General features: G+C 46.4%; 1 protein-coding gene across 2 annotated transcripts in view; it reads left to right on the forward strand.

Annotated features, from left to right (window-relative positions):
• Positions 1-22,962, forward strand: part of SYNDIG1 (synapse differentiation inducing 1) — a 58,194-nt gene extending 35,232 nt beyond the window's left edge. Inside the window, exons 4-5 of one of the 2 annotated variants that reach the window (XR_009727481.1) lie at positions 21,229-21,501; positions 22,066-22,962. Coding sequence is in view for 1 of the 2 variants with exons in the window: in XM_061367147.1 (XP_061223131.1) it covers positions 21,229-21,387 (159 nt within the window). In the remaining variant the exon portion in view is untranslated. Of the gene's footprint in view, positions 1-21,228 lie in introns of both variants that reach the window. The other variant, XM_061367147.1, reaches the window with a different exon arrangement.
• Positions 22,963-23,228: the final 266 nt, after the last annotated feature.

The raw sequence follows: 23,228 nt of genomic DNA on the forward strand, positions 1-23,228 counted from the left end.
TTTAGGGTCCCTTCAAAACCTCAGAGGGGAAGCCAATTCTGCAGTGTTGAACTCCACCAGCAGCTGCTCCATGATGGTGTTGACACAGCAGCACTGGGCAGTTTGTGTATGGGTTAGGAGCAGGGAACTCGTTTCTCATGCAAAACCACAGCTAGGAATAAAGGCAAGTCCTCTGGGATCATTAACCCCATTTTGTCATGGGTTCATTTCCCCTCAAGTCAAAGGTAACACTTGTCTTGGCACTTCCTTTGTTCACATTCTAAGATTTCTTGAGTAAGTCTCCTTATACAGGGAATGGCTGTGTCCAGATGCCCTGGGTTCAGCAGTAGCAGTCATTTTTCTCTTTCCTCGTAGCTGGTGCAGTGCTGTGGTTTTGACTTTCAGCCTGGGAACAGCACTGATAACACCGATGGTTTTAGTTGCTGCTCAGTAATGTTTACTGTGACCAAGGACTTTCTGAGTCTCATGCTCTGCCAGGGAGGAGGGGAAGCCAGGAGGAAGCAGAGACAGGACACCTGATCCAAACTAACTAAAGGGGTATTCCATACCATAGCACGTCATGCCCAGTATATACACTGGGAGCAGTTACCTGGAAGGGCTAGATCACTGCTCGGGTTGGGCTGGGTATCAGTCAGTGCGTGGTGAGCGGTTGTACTCTCTTCCCTTGTTTTTCCCTTATCATTATTATTATTGGTGGCAGCAGCATTGGTTTGTGTTATACCTTAGTTACTGGACTGCTCTTATCTCAACCCATGGGAGTTACATTCTTTTCATCCTCCTCCCCCTCCCTCCGGGAGTGAGTGAACGGCTGTGTGGTACTGAGTTACCAGCTGGGCTTAAACCACAACACCAGAGATATCCCAGGTCCCTTCCACTAACTATGCCACATCCTCAGAAGACTCCTGTCATAGAATCCCAGACTGACTTGGGTTGAAGGGACATTAAAGCTCATCCAGTTCCATCCCCCTGCCACAGGCAGGGACACCTTCCACTAGACAGGGTTGCTCCAAGCCCCATCCAACCTGGCCTTGAATGCTGTCAGGGATGGGGCAGCCACAGCTGGCTAGCCATTATGCAAGCATCTGGGGCTCCCACTCAAGCATTTGAGGTTCCCATTCTCCAGTGTTTAGTTCAGCCTCCAGCTCCCAAATACCTCCAGCAGGAGAAAGAGGAATTATCTGGGATGACTTTCAGGGCTGTGTTTATACAGTCCTGTGGATCAGCTTTCACGCCAGCATCTCTGTGACAAAATGATCTACTGGTCCCCTAGCCAGCAGTGGCCACTTGTGTTGGGGGTGCAACCCGAGCAAGGGAGAAAGTCCTTTCTTTTATCTCTGATAGCAAAGACATGCCAGTGAAAGCATTAATGGGTCCCCCTTGGCTTTGTTGGTGCTGATGATGCTGATGTTGGATCACAAGGGAACATTACATGGCTTTATATTTGTGATTTACATAAATTACACTGCAGAGGTTTACAGTCTACTATATGCATTTGCTGCTGTGTTGGGAGCTGTAAAGAATAAAATCATGTAATAAAGAGCCTTCTGGTCCTGACATAAAATTCAGCATAATATGTATTATTATCCCTGCCTGTGCCAGCCCTTCCTTCTTGCTCTTGCCTACGTTTTCAGTGTGTGGCAGTGCTATCAGTGCCTGAATACCAGCTAGGACTCCTTGCTGCTGTAGAGCAGAGTAGAGGAAAAGCCTTTAGAAGAGTTAACAGGGAGAAATGAAGGAGCACTTCAAGAATGTGAAAGGCAAGTGCAAACAAGGAGGGAATTAACTCTTCACATCCACTCCAGGATGGCTAAAACCCTCAGTCCTACATTGCAGTGAGGTTGGTCTGGGTTCAGGTTTAGGAAAAGCTTTCTAGAGGTAAAGAAGGGAAATGCAATACCACTTGACCTCAGCAGAGACCAGTGCAGATGAATGGTCAGGGATGGCTTTTAGAAGCAGAGCTTAAGATTTCTACAAGCTTATAATTAGTTTTGCTAAACTCCTCTCTTATGCCAGCTGGATATACACTGGAACTGACTTATTAACATGCCTCTGCTCTCTGCTCTGTGACCAGTTTCAGTCACAGTAGTGTTTAACCTTACACAGCAGCAATCTCAGTCTGGGACTAGTTTACTGGCTACTTGATAGCTGGTGCCTTTCCCGTATGAGCCTATTTCCCAGTCTTGGAGCGGGTGACTACTTGCTCTCCTGTCAAGATTGTCACTCACCTTTGTTTGAAAGCATAATGCCAGCACGCTTTCAAGGTAGATGGGACTGAAAAGCAGCTCATTTCTTCCAGGGGCAGGGTAGGGTTTGCAGGGAAGACCTGGTGCCAGTTTCCTTCCACCATTTGTTTTTCCATCACCTGGAGCAAAGAAATAATTTCTCATCCTGAGAGCATTTTCCACACTTCAAAAATCTGCCTTTGGATAAAATTCCAGTTCTGAACTTCGGATGCTCTTCATGAAGAGATGGGAAAGAGGTGGGTCTGATGGTTAAAAGTCAATCTGGAGACCCTGCTTTACGAGGCGACAGTTCTCCATTTGCCATTAAGAAGTGTATTGAAGACTTTAAGGTTTAGTTTTCAACTTCTATGCTCTGTTTCTGAGCCATGAAGCAGATCAGGACTTCAGGATGGCTCCTTCTGAATTCTTCTTGGTATCTGTGCGTTGCTTTTGTGCCATTAACACTGTCAGACCTCGCTTTTGGGTTTGGTGTTCATCTTTGCGTGATACCCACTTCCTCCTCCGGGTTTTGTGTCCCTTGCTTGGTGAAGGTAATCTCACCAAACTGACAGGAGAGCTCTGTCATGTTTGTAACTTGCTCAGATTTGCTTTTTCTGGCATCATCTAGAAACAGTACATACTGTACTATTTTGGTGGCTTTCCTGGATGGTGAGCTAACTGCTTTTGCAGGATTGCTGAGTTCAAGACTGTGTATTTTTGGAGTAACGTTTACTCATTTGGTGCTTTATTGTATTAACCCCCTAGATTCTGAAAATGAAAGGTAGTTTCCTCTAGCAGGAGGAAAACTGTTATGTGGGTTTCTTAATATTCAGTAAACCCATAGTGAATGACTAAGAACAGTTATCAGTTCACATCAGCAAGCTGTGCTGATATATTTATGGCCATCTAAAGTGGTTTTGCCAGCTAGTCCAAAAGAAGTGTTTGCTTTCTTTTTTTAGCTCCCTACAAAATAAGAGTTTAACGACAAAAAAAACCAACCCTGCTTTGGTGAGAATGCAGTAGGCACAGCAAAACAAAAGAAAACCCATGTTTGCAGTTAAAAGTCTATATGTTTCCACATAGAATTGCTCTTGAGTGTTGGTAGGACTCCCTGCAGGAGCATCCTGGTGCTTCCTGTCCATGGTGCATCATGGTGGAGATGCAATCCCAGTGAGGACACTGGTCCTCAGGTAAAGGAGAGACAATGGGCAGGCAAAGTGCAGCTGCCTCGGAGCAGCACTGCAGCAGAGCATTGGAACTGAAGTGTCTTCCTTTCCTCAGTGCTATTTTACACATCCCCAGGAAAACCTTCACGGAGAGCAGTCAATGTGCTGTCATCTTCCATCTACAGGCAAACAGACATAAAGCACACTGAGAGAGAGAAAACTCCCAGCCAGGCCCTGCTATTTGCTTCTGGAAATCTACGCTTCTGCCTTGCAAGTTTAGTGGTGAAGAAAGGGCTGTGACAAACTCCCCCTCAGGGGTCGGTATTTCTTGGGGCTGACAGCTATTTCCTCCATTGCAACTTCCCTGCTTCCAACAGGAGCCCTTCCAGTGAGTGCTCCACAAGCAGCCACAGCGATTTTCATCCCTCTCTTCTGCAAATCCTGCATTCTGCACATCCCCCTCTCGGCATGCACGTCCTCTTCACCCAGATCAGGCAGCAAGCAGCTGCTCTGGCAGCACCCCTATCTGGAACGTTGCTTGATATTACAGTAGGCAGCTATGTTTATTTATAGTGACTACATGAGCCAGGCTGATGGTTCTGCTGAGATCTTCACAGCAAAAAAGAACTGAACAAAGCAACAAAGGGATCTGAGTTCTTTGCATCACTCCTGTTCCATGGCAACCTGCCTTGAAGACTAGAGGGGGGGTTAGGCAAAATAGCATGATGTCCTTGCCTTGCCTTTTTACGCTTCCCAGGGCATCAGTTGTTTCCCTCTGCTGGAGACCAGGTGTAGGGGAGCCTTGCCTCACTTGTGTCTCTTCTTCCCTGTTAAACAAGCTCTTATTTTCTCCTGTCTCAGGCTTGCTGAGGCAGAGCAGTGCTGCTGATGGAGTAAGCACTGATCTCCAGCATTTTTGTATCTCAAAGAGCAGTCTCTCCTCCAAGCCTGGCAGCATTAGAGATGAGATTTCCAAGGATTCAGATCATAGACTCACAGAGTGGTTTGGATTGGAAGGGACCATAAAGCTCATCCATTTCCAACCCGCTGCCACGGGCAGGGACACCTTCCACTAGGCTGGTTTGCTTCAAGCCCCATCCAGCCTGGCCTTGAACACTGCCAGGGATGGGGCAGCCACAGCTTCCTTGAGCAATTTCCACTCATTTATGCTCAAACATCAGCCACAACTTACGGCTGGGACTAAAGGACCCAAGGCTGCTCTTGCTTATGCGGCGTGACCTGAGATCTTGCTTTCCCCTCCCTGTGTTCACAGCACTCGGAGGTGACCGATGCAAAGGGCAGATGCTGCCCTTCGAGGCAAGAGCCCTGACGATGCACGCTGGTGTCCTTGCAGGAAGGGGGAAGGTGTGGGGAAGAGCTGGTGTCTCAGATGCGGCTGCTCCCTGTGTGTGTTCCCAGCAGGAGCGTGTTGCTGTTGGGAGTGTGTCATTCTCCTGGTGGGCGGGTGTAAAAAAGCCGCTTCGGAAAGTTTCAAAGGAAGCTTAACAACAGTGAGAGGAGCTGCAGCAGCTCCGTGCAAATAGCCCGGGCCCATTTGCAAAACAGGAATGCCTCCTCCGCTCCACAGAGATCAGCTGACAGCGGCAGGAAAGATGTAATTTCTTCCCTAAAAGCAAGAATGGTCCTCACTCATAACCCGATCCAAGGGATTTTGAACTCTTTTGAGGATGGCATCTCATTTACAGTGACTTTATTTACATCAGGTATTATCATAGAATCCCAGACTGGTTTGGGTTGGAAGGGACCTTAAAGCTCATCCAGTTCCAACCCCCTGCTACAGGCAGGGTCACCTTCCACTGGACCAGGTTGCTCCAAGCCCCTGTGTCCAACTTGGCCTTGAACACTGCCAGGGATGGGGCAGCCACAGCTTCTCTGGGCACTATAAAATCTACACAGATGTGGGTTCAAGCCCATCATCCAATGCAGTAACTACCACCCACCCACCATATTAACTCATCCATCTGATTGCAGAAGTGGAACTCCTGGCCATAAACAAAACACTCTGCTTCCCTACATCAGGATATCATCCTTGATTCCTAGCCTATGCATCCCTGAATTTCCTTGGAGGACCTCCACATTATTTTGGTTCAGAGACAAATGTCCTGGATCCTCAGGCTTACTCCACATGGGCAGGCTGTGCTGGTGAAGCATGACTTCTGAGCCCTGCTTTCAGAAGCTGATGGAAAGCCTCACTTGCTGAGGGAGGAAGAGGCATGCATGTTCCAAAAATGCCACTTTATATTCCTCAGCAATCCTGTGGCACCACAAATTATGGCATTACTAAGGTAATTTAGCATTATTTTTAATAGCAGGAACATTGAAAGCTGGCAGAATGTGTGTCCTTAGACCCTGGGGAACCCTTCCAAGAGCTTTCTTGCTTGCTCACCTGTGCTCTTGTAGCATCCCTCTGCTGCCCAGTGAGCAGTTAACAGTCATTTTGCAAATATCCAGCTGAGCTGCTGACTGGGATTAAACCATCATGTGTATTTAAATATCTGGTATTAGAGGCCATACAGTGGCAGTTCAATATGTTTCAGTAAACTATTGTGCAGATGCGTTTTCTGAGTCTATCCCCCCTCCATCAACATGGGGAAAACGGTGTTTTGCCACTCAGCTTTAGGATGGCAGCACTGAGAGGGGAGCTACTCTTCTTACAGAAGTTTTCCCTGGTTAACTGAAATCACACTATAAACACACAGACTTGCACTGATGCAGGATGTGAACTTGGATGTTTTATTCATGGCACATTTCAGTGCACATCGCTTGAAAATTAGCTGCAATTGCCTCACTAAGCCTGGCTCACCTTCCACCTGCCACTGGGTGTGCAATTGGGCTCCTGCATTTGCATCCCAAAGAAACCAAGCTTTGCATCGCACCTGGATAACCCCAGTGCTTGCTTCCAGATAGCTCCTGCCCTTGGAAGTTCAGGCATGAACTCCTTCCTGGCTTCCTTGTAGCATAATTAAGCTGATGGCTATTGATAGGAAGTGCTTCAAGGAGGGAGAATCATTCTGGTTGCAGAGTACCTAGTGCAGGAGGGACAGGGAAGCCAGTGGAGGGGACCCTGAGCCATAAAGGTCACTACTGTCACTCTTTTGGGTTTGCACATGTCTTCATACCTTTGTTTGCTTGGATTTCAATTGTTTCAGCAATCATAGAATGGTTTGGCAATTTTCTGTAGCTGTTACATTCCCTTTTAAATATGTATTTGTTTTCTAAGTGCAAACAGGACCTCATGGCACATAGGCTCATGAGATGTATTTCAGCTTCTACGCTTTGCAACAAGCATCACTCCACGTTGCTTCTCATCCTTGGCAATGCCACAAGCACGTCGCATCTCATCTGCCTGTACAGCACAGGAAAAGGGCTCCCTGGGACGCAGTAGGAGGTGTTCGTGCAAACACGTCAGGTACCTAGCATCCCCGCCAGCTTCCCATATTCCCCCAGTCATCTCTGTTCTTTGGAAACATTGGAAACTTCAGTGTTTTCATTGGAAATTGCAAACACAATGGTAAATCACAGTAAAATGTTAATGGAAGTAAAGAAAGAAGATGGGTGTGAGAGATGCTGTCCTTTAGGTGAGTGTCCTTTTGACACGAGGAGGTTGATATCCTGTTGGAATAGCCTTTCCACCAAGGCTCAATTATGGATAAGCTTTGCATTGCCCTTGCTTCTATAAAAGGAAAGCACTTCTTCAGTAAAAGGGGAAAATTGAGCACTACTCTTGAATTACTCTTGTAATTGAATCAGTCTGCCTTTGCAGTTGCTGAAATAGGAAATCCAGTGTTAGAAAGGAGCAGCTGAACTGAAGAAGGAAGAAATTAGCATTGAAGCTGACGACCAAAGGCATTCTCATCCACATATAATCCTGGACTGTAGGAAGTCACACACAAACAGCTTCAAGAGGCTTACCATTTCCTATGTGCGCTCAGCCAGCTCCTCTCTGCCACTCCAGCTGGATTAAACCGTGATTCTCCAGTGTGAAGCTTGAAGATGTACCCTGGCACTAGCACTCCAATGTTTTGAAAAGGCCATGGAAATAATTTAAGGATCTCCAAAAGCACTGGGAATCTGAAAAGAGAGTAAGGTAACCTCAAATTGCTGCAGACATCCCTTTCATTACTTTCCTTACAATGGGCAAGGGCCTGAACCTTAGTTCTCTATCACATGAAGTTAAAGGCAAGATGGTTTTTAAAGAGCACTGAAGTGACTCAGCCCAATTGCTGCAACAACAGCAATGGCAACTGAAACATGCTCGAGATCGCTGTCGTGACCTGGTGCCTTGCTCCAAGCCACATCCTTGCAAATAATACATCTATTCTTTCTCCCTAGTGATGAAAGGCTCATTTGAAAGGGGACTCATTCCAGGCTGTGACACCACTTCTTTTATTGGTAGTACTGGTGTTTTTCTTTCTGTGGAGCCATGTCACTGCCTGTTTCTCAGCTGGTTCTCCGTTCACACAGTGGTGACAGGTAGAGAAGTGCCCACCTAGATGTGCCAGAAAGCAGCTGCCCTGCTTTGGTACATATGTGGAGTGAAAGCTGCACTCATCACCCAGTGAACAGCTTCGTGATGTACCTTTGCTGCCAGCAGAAGACATTAGTGTAGGAACCTTGATCACTCATGCCCATCACTACATCCATGGCCCTGTCTGGAGCTCAGCTTCCCATCTGCACTTCCAGGAGCATGGAAAGCGCTTCCTCCAGTTCTTTGCACTCCATTGAAGTGAACCTCCAGGTCTGCCTTTCCCACTAGGAGAACACATTGCCCTCCCAGGAGAAGAAGCAACATAAATGTTGTTCACAGCCTCCCATGGATAACTCGGCGGCTCCAACAGCTAGGTCGAGTTAAAGGTACCACAGAACTCGAGTGGGGAGGTCTGCTGGGTCTGAGCCAGGACACAGGGCTGGGGAAAGAGACCAGGTTCCCTTCCTTGCAAAGATGTGCCCCAAAGCACGATGCTGTGCTCCTGTATCCAGCTCCACTGTGCAGGGAAACCACATTTGCTTGGCTTTGTGCTGTTTTCTAGTGGAGGAGAAAAGTGTGGACAATTGACATAGTGTCACGAGGACGTGTGTGTGCGCTAATGTCTGTGTATGCTTTACTGCCACCAGCACTTGTCCAGGACAAGGATCCCTATTGTGCTAGGTGCTCTAGATCAAAGCTCACACCTTGGAAATGATAACAGAAAGGCATAAGCCTGTCCTCAAGGGCTTACAGCTTAGACAGAGCAAGAGAGACACACACAGGGAACAGAAGGAGGCAGGAGGGGGGAGTCTTGGTCACCAAGGCAGACAGACGGCTGCCTTAGACCTCTGGCTGCATAGCTACCATAGACTCATTTAGCACTGAGCAAATAATGAAAACAGTTGTTCATGAATATTTTAGTGGGATATTTTCATGGTACATTTCAGTCATGAAGCACGTATTAGCCCAGTGGGGCAGAGAGTTGAAAGGGAGCAAGAAAAGGGGGAGGAGAACAGGCAAGCTCTGGAATAATTCATTATCAAATCCCTCCCCACACAAATTACTTCCTGCTGAAAACTCCTGGGGGGCAAATGCAACAGAGTGGGCTTTGTGCTTCACTGGCATGACCCTCCTTTTATAGCTCCACCGTCGCATGGTGGAAGATGTTTAAGCATCCACAAGGTTTATAACTCTGCATCCGGACTTTCACCCTGCTCACTTGCTACCGGCTCTGGACGTGGTCCATTCTCTCCCACATCACTTGGTGTAAAACCGTTGTTGCATAACTCAGGTGGGACTGTTACTCCTCCTCTGCCCTCGCCAAGTGGTGAGAATCACTCTGAGCAAGTTCTGAGGACTTGGTCCCCAGGGATACACCAGATCTCTGTCACTACTCCTCTCTTACTCAGGGCAGGTTTTAGCAACAGTTTGGCACCACCTGCCCCTTCTCCCTGTCCCAAGCTGGCTGAGCTCTTGGGAAAACCCTGGCACAACCAATTCGAGATAAAGCGGTCCATGAGGTGCCAGGTCCCAGGGTGCACGGGTTCCTCCTAGGCTGCCTTAGGCTGAGGTGAGCCCCTTCGCTCAGCCTGTGATGCAGAACAGGTTTATAGCATTCTCACTGTGATGAGTTAATCCTGGACACAAAATGGCCAAACTAAAGGGACTTGCATGTGAAAGTGATTTTCTCCATAGCAGCTGCCATCCTGCCACATGCAGGATTCTTCCCTGTGAGGGTGCTGAGGCCCTGGCACAGGGTGCCCAGAGAAGCCGTGGCTGCCCCATCCCTGGCAGTGTTCAAGGCCAGGTTGGATGGAGCTTGAAGCAACCTGGTCCAGTGGAAGGTGTCCCTGCCCATGGCAGGGCCTTGGAACTGGATGAGCTTTGAGTTCCCTTCCAACCCAAACCATTCTATGAGTCTGTGATTCTATGTCCAGGGTAGCACACTCTGCTCACAGTATTTAAAGGGAAGGGACTGGAGAGCAAGTAGAAAAAGTCCTTTCAGATCAAAGGGACCCTGCTCTGACTCCGGAGATTTGCATTTCACAGAGGGAGTCCTCTGCTCAACCAGGGCATCCTACAGAGGCTTTTATCCCTCTTCATAGAAAAGAGTGTGCCATACAGGTTGCATCCTCCCGCCGTGAACGTGTTTGTGCATTCCCCACCTCCTGCAGGATGTGCAGACAGGGACACACACACAAACGCTCCTCCCTCCTGCTGACAGGGACCTGACCTCTGCAGCAGCCACTGTTCAGGTTTGACCCTCCTGCTGCTAGAGAAGCCAACTGGCTGGAGAGAGGCGCTTTGATTTCCATCTCTCATTGCTTTTGGCAGACACAGCAAGGCCAATTAAATCACGGGGAGCAAGATGTTTGTCATATATATGCAACAGAATAAAGGAGAGGAAAAGAAAAGAAGCAACCTTCATGCTCTCATTTGTACACTTTGGAATAATTTGATATTAAAAAACTTGGCCAGGTTGTTAATGACCCCTCAGAGCCACTAAGAAGGATCCTTATTAGCAATCTCTGCCCTCCCTGTTGGACAATGAGGACTTATGTTTGTTTGCTAATGGGTTTCCAGTGAGGAAGAGCCCTACCCCTGTGGAGCAGTTTGTTAAAGGGAGAAGAGACCCTTGGGATGGCCTCTTCCTTCCACCAGTTATCATCAAAGCAGCAAATATTCTGACTGGGGCTCCCATGAATCAAAAATAAAATGGTCCCAAGATGCCAGTGAGAGAACTGCTGCAGCTCTACTCCATCCTGCTCCTTTCTCTTAGTATGGCAATAGGCGAGCTGGGGAGCAAACCTGCAGCAAGGCAATATTATAAGGTGGTTACTGCAGGCATTAGTAAGATGCTGGAGGAGGAAAGAGTAGCAAAGCTAGGCAATCCTTGAGGATACACATCTCAAGCCAATTCAGTTTCTTCCTGAGGGCAGGAGTAAGAGCTGTCTCAGGCACCATGAAGGCACATTAGCAGGATGTTCTTGCCATTGTGGAGGTGAAACCAACAGCTCTGTGCTGCAAGACCTGGCAGGGTCCCTCACTGTGCTGCTTAAGACACTGCAGGTACAAGGTTTCTCTGGTGTTTCTATGATGCCAGCAGACACACTGGGTTGAGAGAGGCTTTGTTTAGTGTTCAGGCAGGTGACTTACTCCTCAGCAACAGCTTTCTTGGAGAGCTACCCTGACCTATCACCAACTCTGTACCCTGTTCACTGGGCAACAGGAGGATGAGCAAAGCCTTTCCAGCTCACTCTGGCTGCTGCTGGGCTCCTTCCAGCTGCCCACCCTTGGCAGGGTAGTGCTGCTGTCTGGATGTCTTCTATACACCCACAGCCCAGCTCTGCAGAGAGCTCTGCTCCTGCTGGTGTGGAGATAACATCCACATAACACAAAAGCAGGGTTGCTGTTTGGGTAGAAGAAAGAGAAGGTGAACCAGGAGCAGAAGGGCAACAAGAGGAGCAGAAATGACTAACATGAGATCAAAGGGGAAGAAGTCTACAGGGCAAGAGCAAGGAACGAGATAAATCCCTGGGATGGAATCCCCACGCATCAAGACCCGCACCACTGAATCACAGGAGCCTGGGAGTACTGCAGTGGTAGGAGGGAGGACTTTTGTACATGGGAGATTAGGGGCTAGTATCTGCTGGCATGACAGCACGGTGATGTGATGTGTTATTGCTGGAGAACATGGAGTTCTTGTCTTGCAGACGCTGAGTCATAGGAAAGACAGAGCAGTCATTTCAGGGTGTTGACAGCTTAATACAAGGTTAGACCTTCCATCTCCATGCCAACAGCAATGGTGACAAATACATATCAATTGTTCCAGGTCAGCTGACGAACTTTCCCCATAGTGAAAAATGAGATCTTGTTGAGTCCTCCTCTACTGAGAACGGAGTTGAATCAAGAGATGAGCATGCCTTTGGTTTCTTCAGCCTGTGCAGAGGTGTATCCTGGCATTAGTAGATGCTGGTGGGTGTCTGGGTAGGATGCCTGTCTCACAGCAGCTTTTTCTTCTCTTTTTTCATTCTTTCCCCATCCAAGCACAGTTTTGGGGCTAGACAAGGAGAATGGAGAACATCATCTTTGTACTGCGGTGGTCACACCATTTAATGCAGCTTCCAGCTCTCCCTGACAGTACAAGCAGCCTAGCCAGGAATAATTTCCTTGATCTCTCCCTTTTACTCTAGGTGCTTTCCAAGGTACCATCCAGCAGCAGGCACAAAATGCCCCATAGACCATCCCTTCTCAGGAAGGCGACTGCTCCACAGGCGTTTGTTCACTTGAGGCCATCCCAACCCCAACAAGAGGAGCCTTCCTCAGAAGGGGTCATATTTCTGAGGAGGCAACATGTCAATTAATGAAAAGCGATTAAAAATTGAATGCATAATGGCCAGTATTGGAGCCAAATGAGAATTTATGCACCAACCTTTAGCTGGTTTGTCAATGCTGTGTGTGCAGATCTATAGATACGTATATAAATACATATATAACATGGTTTCAGAAGAAAATGCTGGTTTGAGACATTTCTTTTCTCAGAAGGTTTTTGAAAACCTTTTGAAAAAGTTGGAGCACCCCTTATCAATACCTTTCTAAGCAAAACAACACTAATCCCTTTTTCATTTGGAACAAAGTTTTTAATCTGAAAGGTGTAGTTATTGCCTATATAGAGATAAAAACCAAACCGAAACGCAAAGGAAAGCTCGAAAGCAACACGAAGTATTTCAAAGCTGTCTCTATAAACTCCTTAAATTAACCTCCGTTATTTAAAAATAATCTGATAGCACAGATTGGTGTTCAGCATAGTTTTTTATACTCTGTTTTGCCCTTGGTCAAAATTAAGGGAGTGGAGCATCTCCTTTATGAGGAAAGACTGAGGGAGCTGGGTCTCTATAGTTTGGAGAAGAGGAGACTGAGGGGTGACCTTATTAGTGTATATAAATATATAAAGGGGGAGTGTCACGAGGATGGAGCCAGGCTCTTCTCAGTGGCAAACAATGATAGGACAAGGGGCAATGGGTACAAACTGGAACACAAGAGGTTCCACTTAAACCTGAGAAGAAACTTCTTCTCAGTGAGGGTGACGGAACACTGGAACAGGCTGCCCAGGGAGGTTGTGGAATCTCCTTGTTTGGAGACATTCAAAACCCGCCTGGACATGTTCCTGTGTAACCTTATCTAGGTGTTCCTGCTCCGGCAGGGGGATTGGACTAGATGATCTTTTGAGGTCCCTTCCAATCTCTAACATACTGTGATACTGTGATACTGTGGTCTGAAAGAAATGCCACTTCCCATGCTCAGTCATCTTGGATACACTTTGAGTATAAGATCTCCTTCTTGTTGTCCTTTTAAAACCTTCCTCCTGAGTTTCTATCTTCTGGAATGTCTCAGTCATAGTTTTTCATGGGACTTTGGTCAGCATCTTTTTGCCATGTAAATATAGGACCTATTGTCAAAGCAGTGGTGACAACTTAAAAAACAGAGGAAAGAAGAGAAACGGGAAGCAAATGAGTAGATTTTGTTTGGAAAGAAGTGGTCTGTCGGAAAGGCAGAAGCCCTCTGTCTTGTTCCCATACTTGTTACCAGCTCAGAATTCTCTGGTAATAATGGGAACAGAAGCATTAGCAGAAAGCTGAAGGATTTCACAGTGCTTCTTGTGTACTTCAGTTGGGAATAAACAGGGTTTATTTGCTCAGAATGTGGTGACTTTAGTTCTTACACTAAATAATGTTATCAAAATCCGCAGTCCTTTGTTAAATAAATACAGGAATGGCATATTAGAATAATGGATTAACTGAGCACATCACCCTGCATTATAAACCAGCAATGCTGAGTCATCCTGGGAATAGATGAATATTGCAACCCAATAACCTGTGTCCAGCGGTGGCATAAGCAGATAGGAAGAGAGGATTTGAAGAGCAGAGTAAGCATAGACTTCTGTAATACTTCCATGATGTTGTTCCCAAATAATATCCATGACACTTTCATTGGTAAAATGTCAATGATGAACTCAGAAATACAGATTCTAATAGAATTTCTCCTTTGGGACATACATACTTGTGAGGACATGAACCCATGTGCAAGTCTGTCTGGGCATATGTAAGTCAGCGTGTGTAAAACGGGCTTCATCACATGCCACCTGCCTCAAGTTTTCTCCTCTTCCATCACGAAGTGGCAACATCTGCTGAAGGGCTAGAAGCAAAGAGGAAGGAGGGGGAAATTATCTTCTCTACCATAAACATCCTAAATCCTTCTATATGCCCGGAAAACAGTGCTGCCGTCGTATCGAGGGCTGAGGTCTCATCCTTTCAAGTGCAATCAAATGAACTGCTGTTGCTGCGGAGCTTGTCTAAAAACATTCTGCTCATTCAGGCCTTTTATGCCTGCTGTTCTCATTATTATGCTCTTGTTTTTCCAAGTGTCGAAATCTCACTCGGACATTTATAGTTTTATCTGCACTTGAATGCACAATCAGACGCCACAGGCAGCACCAGCCTGGGGCTGAGTCACGTCTTCCCCTCCATTGGATTTCAAATTCCAGCAGAAAACATTGACACCGAAATGATGCAACGGCTGAAACCCAGATGTTAGGAGATTTGATAATGCAGAAGAGGCAAACTCATGCTGGTCTCTGTTTACTTCCTCTTCTCCCCATTCACACTTTCTTCCCCTGAGCCTTTCATAGTTTTCCAGGGATAAATATTGTCCCCACTACATCCCCTCCCACCAACACGGCATCGTTTGATTCGGTGGCAGTAGGGATTCTGTTAGTCAGGCCACTTGTCTTCACCTGCCTCCTATCCAGGAGCTTGGTAGGGTTTTGTCAAGGCTGGAAGTTCATGTGCTGCTGCAGGGCAAAGGTGGTGATGCTCACAGAGAAGGAAATACCACGTGGAGGGCTGAGTGGAGAAAGGTTGGGTTAAACTACACATGGACTTCCAGTGCAAAGCAAGAGGCTACTGCAGACACAGGGTGGTCACCAGCCTGTCCCTTCTCATTGCCTTCACACTGGTAGCTGTTCCTACCTCCACTGTGGTGAGCCTGTTGTTGTTTCTCTGCCTTTACTTACCAGTCATGGTAAAGAAGGGGCTGAAGCAGGTCAGAGGGGCTGCTGATGGAAGCAGCATCTACTCTGATGCACTCACATTGTACACTGTCCACAAGCCTGTTTACTAGAATGAGGATCCATTGTTGAAAGGAAGCCTTTAGGGGGAGGTTTTCACACTGGATCTTGTTTTGTCACTCTGAGATGCAGCAGAGCACTTAGGACATCTGGCAGAAGCCTCGAGCAAAGCAGCAGCAGCAGCAGCTGCATATGCCAGTTTATCCCCTCTCCATGTGTTAATGAAACCCTGGTGACACCCCTGTATCATCCTTTTTCTCACTGCTTCCCAAGTACTCACAGATCTCAGCATTGCCCCATTGGATGTTCCACGTGGGCTAAGCATTTACTGCCCCACTGTCCTTATCAGCCATTCCAACTAGATCTCAGTGCTGCCATATAATCAGAGAGCAGGGTATGGTTAAGATCTTGTGCTTTCTATCTTCTAAATGCTCAGGATGGGATTGACCCCTTACTGAAAGGGGTCAGTCCTGAGCAAGTTATCTAGTGTCTACCTATCACCACTGGGGTGTGGATGGGAATGTCCTGAAGGTGATCCAGCAATTGATTTTGGACACTGAAGCCTGAAGGCTAGGTTAGGCTCTTCCTTTGAAGAGGAAAAGAAGTGTAAGCAGTAGAGATTAGGTCCAGCATTGATCCTAAGAGGTTTGTGTTTGTTTTGAAGTGCCTGCACTTCACTGTGATGCCTGCTCCCCACTGTTTCCACAGTAAGTGCCAGACAGAGAATGTCTGCTTGAGACTCATGTTCATTTCCAGGACCAACTTCCCAGCAGAAATGATGGAAACCTCCAGAGGAGCTCTTTGGTATCTGAAAGGGCAGTTGCCACAGGCTGAAGGTTCTGTTATACTACGGGCATAATGTGATTTGCAGATGCCTGACACAACAAAGAACCATTCGTTGTCTATGTAATTCACCAGTTCAGTCTGTGGAGCTGTTTGATGAGGCTTCCTAGTCCCCCTGTTTCTTTCCTGAAACTCTCCTGCTACATCCCAACCCCTGTGCTGGGTGTCTGCCACCCCATGTTTTCCACTGCTGACTCTTTGCTGTCATTCATGGTCCAGAGGCAGATCCTGACTTCACTCTTTCCCATCTGTGTCTTTAGCAAAGTCTCTGGAGTCTTTTTCTCACCATCAGTGAAAATGAAGTGATGTGAGCCTGAAGGTGCAAGATACTGCCCAGAAATCTGAGATCAGCAGAAGATGGACACATTAAAAGCAGTCACCAGAGCTTTTGACTAGAAGACAGGAGAAGATACGGGACCAAAAGCGTTTTCTGTATGAGTTACTCCTCATTCTGTGGCAATTTCTGCATGCCACTTGTAGAATTAAGACTCAGAGTCCGGCCAGTGTCTTCATGGAGCCTGTGCATCCCTGCTCCCTGCTGGCCATTCCTTCACCATGAAATGAATAGAAGTCCTTCCATCACCTCACCAAAGGGGTCAGGATACCCCATTCTCCTCCCACATGGAGCCACTCTGCTCTCCCACTTCAGGGCGATGAGGCAGGATTAATAATTGTGATCAATGTGTTTCTTGTTTCCAGATACAGTGTACCAGAAGGTATTTTGTGAGTGTGATATATGAGTCACTGTGGGATGCAGCAGAATTTTTTGGCCTTGCAGCTATGGAGGTACAGTATTCATCTTCTCTCAGCCCATAAAACATGCAGCCCAGGGACATGATGAATATGTTTTGCAGAAGCTCAAGTGGAAACACCAGGGAAGTACCTTGAAAGTGCTTCTAAACAACAAGACATTCATTTTGTTAGTTATACAAAGCAAGACAAACCTTCCAGACCTCCTTACTCCTCCTTCCCCTGCCCCTCCTCGCTTTCCTGGATGATTTCCAAAGTCCCTAAAGAGAGAATTGATTGAGAGCTGGTATTTTCTCAAGCCCCTGTTTTTAGCTTTGGAGCACCCAGCTTAATCACAACCTGTGCCAGTATCTAGCAAATTGATCAGAAAGTCATATCTGGGCATCCAGAGGACACAGACCAAGGGAAAACCAAGGGGCAGGGGGTTTGGGGGCCAAGCACTTTGCAAGAAGTGCCTCATCTTCTGGCTGTGCAGTGAGGGAACTTGTCTGGTGCTACCCGATGAATTATCCCCCACTCATAATTCATCCCATGTCTTGCACTTGTCCCCTGATCTGTATATCAAACCTGTTGGTCCTGCTGCTGCCCAAAGACTGCATTAAATTGGTTCATCAATCATCTGGCTGCCAGCCACAGTCTTGGCAGAGAAAGGAAGCAGTGAATGAATGGAAGTACTGTAAAACTCCAGAGATAACATCATTTTGATTAGGAAAAGTGCTTACTTCTGCAGCCACTTTTAAGGCTGTTAGAATAGCTGTTTGTATTCCTTAATAGTTAATTTAAGGCACTTAGCTTGAAGAGGCTGTAGTGAATCAAGCCCTTTGTTAGGAGGGCATTTGGTTCTTCATTCTTCCACCAGTCCCAGCTGCATCAATCATGATGGACTAGTTAATACCAGGTAGGATTCAGCCCAGGAACATTCATAGCTGGGGCTTTACTTGTCAGTGCAAAGAGCTAATAAAAAGCCAGTACTGCTTTAGTGAGCCCAGAGCTGAGCCTGTGAAGAGGAACTCACAGAAATCCATTTCCAGGCTTGATGTGGATGCCAGATGAGCACACAAGACATATCTTGTTCTCATATCCCGCATGGGGTTTTGCTACAGCACAGGCATCCCTGGCATGGAAGCCCCAGAGTGTCACTTCTCTGTGTCAGGCATCGAATGGGCTGGATAATAGAATCACAGAATGATTTGGTTTGGGTTGGAAGGGACCTTAAAGGTCATCCAGTTCCAAGCCCTTGTCATGGGGGTTGCCAAAACCAAGGGATTTCTTCAACGTGCGCAGGGATAACAAAGACCTGATCCCTGTTTACAAAAACCCAAACAGACCAAGAAAAAAACACTTATTCGTTGCCAGATGTTAACCTATTAAAACTGGCCTCAGTTGCATTTTGTGTAGCAACTGTTTTCCAGATCTGTTTAGCTTAAACCTGCAGAAATGCTGCAGTTTGCATACAGCGACTCTGGGCAGTAATGGGAAGGTTTTGCTAATTAGGGAATAGGAACAAAGCATTTTCTTAGTGATAAGCAAGTCCTTTCAGACGAGTCTGACACTGATGGAGGGGGGCTTCTGCATGGATGAGTTCTCCATCGCAATGGAAACCTTTCTGGATGGAATAAAGGAGGAATATAAGATTGTCCTTCTCATGTGCCCGTACCAACACACTCTACATTCAGAATTTGGTGTAGGAGAGATTTGATTTTGCCAAGTGACGAAACATGCGTTGGGTTAAAGGGAAAAGCCCCAAATTTGCTGGAAACTAGGACTTCAGTGAAAGCCTGGGCCTGTTCCCCAAGCAGAAGATATTCACCATAGGTCTAATCCTTTCACAAATGTCATCAGAGAGCTCATCAAGAATAAAAGCTGTTCTCTGTGAGCAGGTATGTCACTAGGTTGAAGATCCTATAGAAAAAAATGGTCTGTTAGTGCTTGACAAATCAGCCTTCTGAATCCCCTTGGGTCACTCATCATTGGGAAGATCTGACCTCTTTTATTGAATCCAATCAAGGCATACTGTCAAGTTTTCAGATTATTTGACATTTTGGTTAATGGTTCCTTTTCCCTTTGAGTTTCCATCTATTTTTCAGCAACAAAATGCTGGTTTGAAACCGCACAAAGTTTCATTTCCAAGAGGTCAACCCAAAATGTTGCCGAATTTTTCATAGCGTAACGTGACATTTCAGAAATGTCAAACTGAAATGTTCCAACATTTTCAAACTTTCCCTCCAGTTTGAGGTGTGAAACTGTTTACCACACTCTATCCAAAAGCCCAAATAGCTTCAGTGCTGCGCATTTCCCTTCATCTGACAAATCCAGCCTAACTTCAGTGTATAGAAGCCTCTCTGCTCAAGCCTTTTATTAATGCTGCAATGGCTAGCAGATGCTTGGAGAGCTGAATGACCAAGTCATTATAAAGCTTTCTCTGCTTTCCTTGCCATAACTTTTAAGCCACCCTAACAAATACATCCATGATGCCTAAAACTCTTGGGGTTTTTGTGGGAAGGGCTCTTTTTGAGTATTTGGAGGTCCCAGACAAGAAGCTCATGACATCCCTGGTCACTAACTGGTCATCCTTTTGGAATGAGTACCCAGCTAAGCTAGAGGACACGGCAGTAGGAGTATAAACACCTTGGAGGTGTTTAGATGTTGCTGTTTTGACATGATCATTTTCCCCCTGCCTGCAGCCTAGTCTCTCTCTTTTCCAATACATATTGCTTGACATGGTTTCTGCCTGAAACATTTATAAGGCATTATGCTTAAAAAATGAGGTTGATGAATGAGAAGAGACGGTTCTCCTAATAAAGTCATTGATAGAAAGGCCAGAAGCCCTTTTTTCAGCGTGAAAGCTTGTCATTTGGCTGCTGTAAATTGCTCTAAGTAGCAAGATAGCGAAATAAAAGACATAAATAGAGCGATAGGTGACAGTGAAGCAGAAAATGTCCCAGCACAAGGAGCATTTGTGGGGAAATACAATTAAAGAATTATGAATTCCTCGCTCGTTGCAAAGGAACAAGGACTGTCTCAGAACTTACGGAGCTCATATGCCTCTACAAGACATTTCTGGTAAGTGACAGATCTGTTACTGCCTGCTGGGTGACCCTGCTGATATCACACCATTGTCTATAAAAAGGACATCCTCCTTTCATTATGTTGCGAGGCTGAGACCCACTGAAACGGCATTAAGTGGTCTTGGCAATGGGTAGATCGGTCTTGTCCAATTTTAGCTTGCCTTTTCCTGTTTTGAGCAGGGGGTTTGCTTTTGTCTTGGAGGCGTAAGGGAGGATGTGTTAGAAGAACCAGTATTTTAATACTTCTCAAACTCCAGGCATAGCTTTGTGCAGTGGCCATCCCGTTGATGTCCGTGTCACTGTGGGATCATCACAAGAGACATCCATCAGTGAGGAAGTGACTCTTTCTGTGCTCATTATTGACAGCTATACTAACAGATACAGTAAGTCTGTGAGGTTTGCTGTGCTCAAGCCAAAAAGCCTGACAAATTACTTTGGGAACTCCACATGATCAGATTGAATTCAAGGCACCTGCTTGGGTACTCAAAGCTGCACAGAAGTTGTGATGCAGTTGCCAGAGCTTTGGATTAGTCTTCTGAGCTACTGGCAGCCATGGCAAGAGATGCAAAAGCCACTTCAAAAAACACCATCAAAACGGAAACTCCTCTTTTCTAAGCTTGTGTGTCAACCCTCTGATAATCAAGGGAACTGCCCTGCTTGTATGTGTAAGTGTTCATCTGAATTAAGGCTAAAAGAGTGCCTACTAGCTCTGGTTTCCTAGCTGTTTCTCCTGCACTAAAGCTCAAGCCTAAAGTGGGTGCAAGGGAACTGGTGGTATCTGGCCTTGCTATGGGGGTGAACCCTGAGCTATGGGGGTGAACCTTCCACCTACTCAGTGTGGTCAGAAGCACTGCACTGGAAGGGAAAATTCAGCCCCTTTTGTCCTTCTCCAGGTAAGAGCAGACCAACCGTTTCAGCCGACATAGAAGAGCGTTTTTGTGCAAGTGGCACTTCTATGGGGCTTTTCCCTTGTTGCTTTTCTCAGCCAGGCTGGAATTCAGCCACATCAGAGAATCATAGAATCACAGAATGGTTTGGGTTGGATAGGACCTTAAGATCATCCAGTTCCAATCCCCCTGCCATGGGCAGGGACACCTCACACTAAACCATGCCACCCAAGGCTCTGTCCAACCTGGCCTCGAACGCCACAAGGGATGGAGCATTCATAACCTCCTTGGGCAACCCATTCCAGTGCTTCACCAAAAGAGGGTTGTAGCTGTGTCTGGAAGGGACATGGCAGATCCTTGGCTCACAGCCCATAGGTTCACATTCTCATGGGAGGCTGAGCCATCTCAGGAGTCATCATGATGCATGGTATTAAATCCTAGGGTATGTTTAAGCTTAAAGGCACTTAAAAGTACCACTTGAGATGCCATTGGTTCAATAATCATCCTAACTGTGCAAATAACCTCATTCAGCTGAACAAGTACCTGCTCTCCAACCAGTTCACTGTCGTATCCCAGGACCATGTTTCAGCCAAGAAATGAGCATCACATCTTCATTTCCAGGGGAAACAAGTAAATACGTTGCATTGTTGTTGTTGTTGTTGTTGTGTATCTTGCAGACAAACAAAGCAGTAGCCAAGGGGGACTTCCACCATGCAAGCTCCAGCTCCCGGCGAGCGCTCTTCCTGGCTGTCCTGTCCATCACAATCGGAACTGGCATCTACGTTGGGGTGGCCGTGGCTCTTATTGCCTATTTGTCCAAAAACAATCATTTATGAGCCTCAGGAAAGGGGGAGAACCAGCCACCCGGCGCCTGCACTGCAGAACCCCCCAGCAGATCAGACTGCATGACTTTCCACAAAGATGAAGAGACAAACACCTTCTGGGGGCAGGTACAGGATAACGTGGGCTTGTGCATTATTGTAGGGTGGGAAGCTGGCTGGGGGGATAGCTCTGCAGTCTGTGATGCACAAGTCTTGCTTCTCTTCATGACCCCCCCATACAAGAGAAAACAGAAGGAAAGAGAGAAAGAAAGAAAGAAAAGGAAAAGAAAGAAAAAAAGGAAAAAGGAAGTTGGGGGAGGTGTGGAGAGGGGTGTTTGCCTTTTCCTTCTTTGCAATACGGTGTTTACAAGCAGCTGGCAAACTGAGCTGTTCTCTCAATACCTTTTTGGGGACCTGAACTTTGCAGCCAGCATGAGCTTGTGCTTAGTTTGCTTGTTAAGCACTGCACTGAGAGCTGGGAAAGCCTGGACGGTGGCTGGCAGTGTAACAACAGGAAGAAGAATATGTTCTCTTTTGTTTTGAACACAGGACTTACTTGCCTAAGAGTGAAGCAGAGACCTCAGCGTAGAATGGCATTGCCTACTCTTCTTGTGTGGGTAGGTTTCCATGGAAGGAGAAAAGGAAATAAAAAAAGAGTATTCTTTTCTTTCCTTTCCTTGTTTTTGGATTAAGATGTGACCCACAGGCCCACCCAGTGCAGAACGGCTGAGGTTGCTGCATGACTTGGCTCCGCAGACTGAGGGTGAAGTCGAAGTAGCATGAGATCCATTGTAAAACGAATTCCTCCATCCGGTCATATCGTGATAACGGCACATTCCTGTGGCGTATTGCTCACCTGGGTTGCTCCGTCTTACCATGGAGACCTGCGTAGCAGTGCAAGAAACTTGGGGGGGTCGGGGGGGGGAATGCAAACTGAAATACTCATAAATTACAAATCATGGTAAAGCATGGGAATTAACCAGGGGAAAGAACACTTCATACATTTCTGGGGTCCTGCTCGCACATGGAGCGGTGAAGGAGACCACTCAGATCACAAGCTCACAGCTCGGCCGTGGACCAGGGACACAACATAGCCATGGAGAGATGAGGTTGTCCCTCGCTAAGCAGCGCAATGGTACGCTGTAAGGAACCTGAGCACTGTCCTTACTCCACTGGCTGAAATGACACAATTATTTTCTTCCCCAGAATCAACCTTTTATTCATTTCTTTTTTGTCTTACAGATGTACTATTTCATCCCACCAAGGGTGTATCAGCATAAATATATGTGTATCGCCATATACATATATACAGAGAGAGAAGCTGATCAAAACAATAAGCATTTTATGATTCACTGCCTTGTGTTTTACAAACATTTCTTTACCCAAGAATGCCTCAAAGACCTTTGTTTTCCAACTGTATTATGTGTCAGCTTCGCTCTGGGGCAGGATTTTTCTCCTGTTTTGGGGTTTTGCATAATTTTGGGTTTGATTTGACTTTTTTCTTTTAATTTTATGGGGGAGGAGGACAAACACATCCAAAACTATTTTTCTGCTAGTTATACAGTTTATTAAAATACATGGTACACAGCTGCTGATGCTCCGTGTGACACTTTCTTTGGATGGATATGAAGCATTAGGCTTGAATGAAACTTACCTCAGTACCCCAAGATCAGCTACATGGAGAAGTATCCGTATGGAGCATCCCATACTGTACCTGGACCCAAAGACCTGTTGCAGTCATTGGCAGTTCTTTCATATTGAGTTGTTTGGCTTCAGACTAAGCCTGGAGACTAGCAATGTACTACTGCTAGTCATCTAGGGAGACCGAGATGAGACATCAGGCAGGGGTTCTTCCT

This window comes from Neopsephotus bourkii, unplaced genomic scaffold (genome assembly GCF_033783945.1).
Source record: "Neopsephotus bourkii isolate Nb327-2 ecotype Australia unplaced genomic scaffold, CSIRO-AGI_Nbou_v1 NB_1373, whole genome shotgun sequence".
NCBI lineage: Eukaryota > Metazoa > Chordata > Aves > Psittaciformes > Psittacidae > Neopsephotus > Neopsephotus bourkii.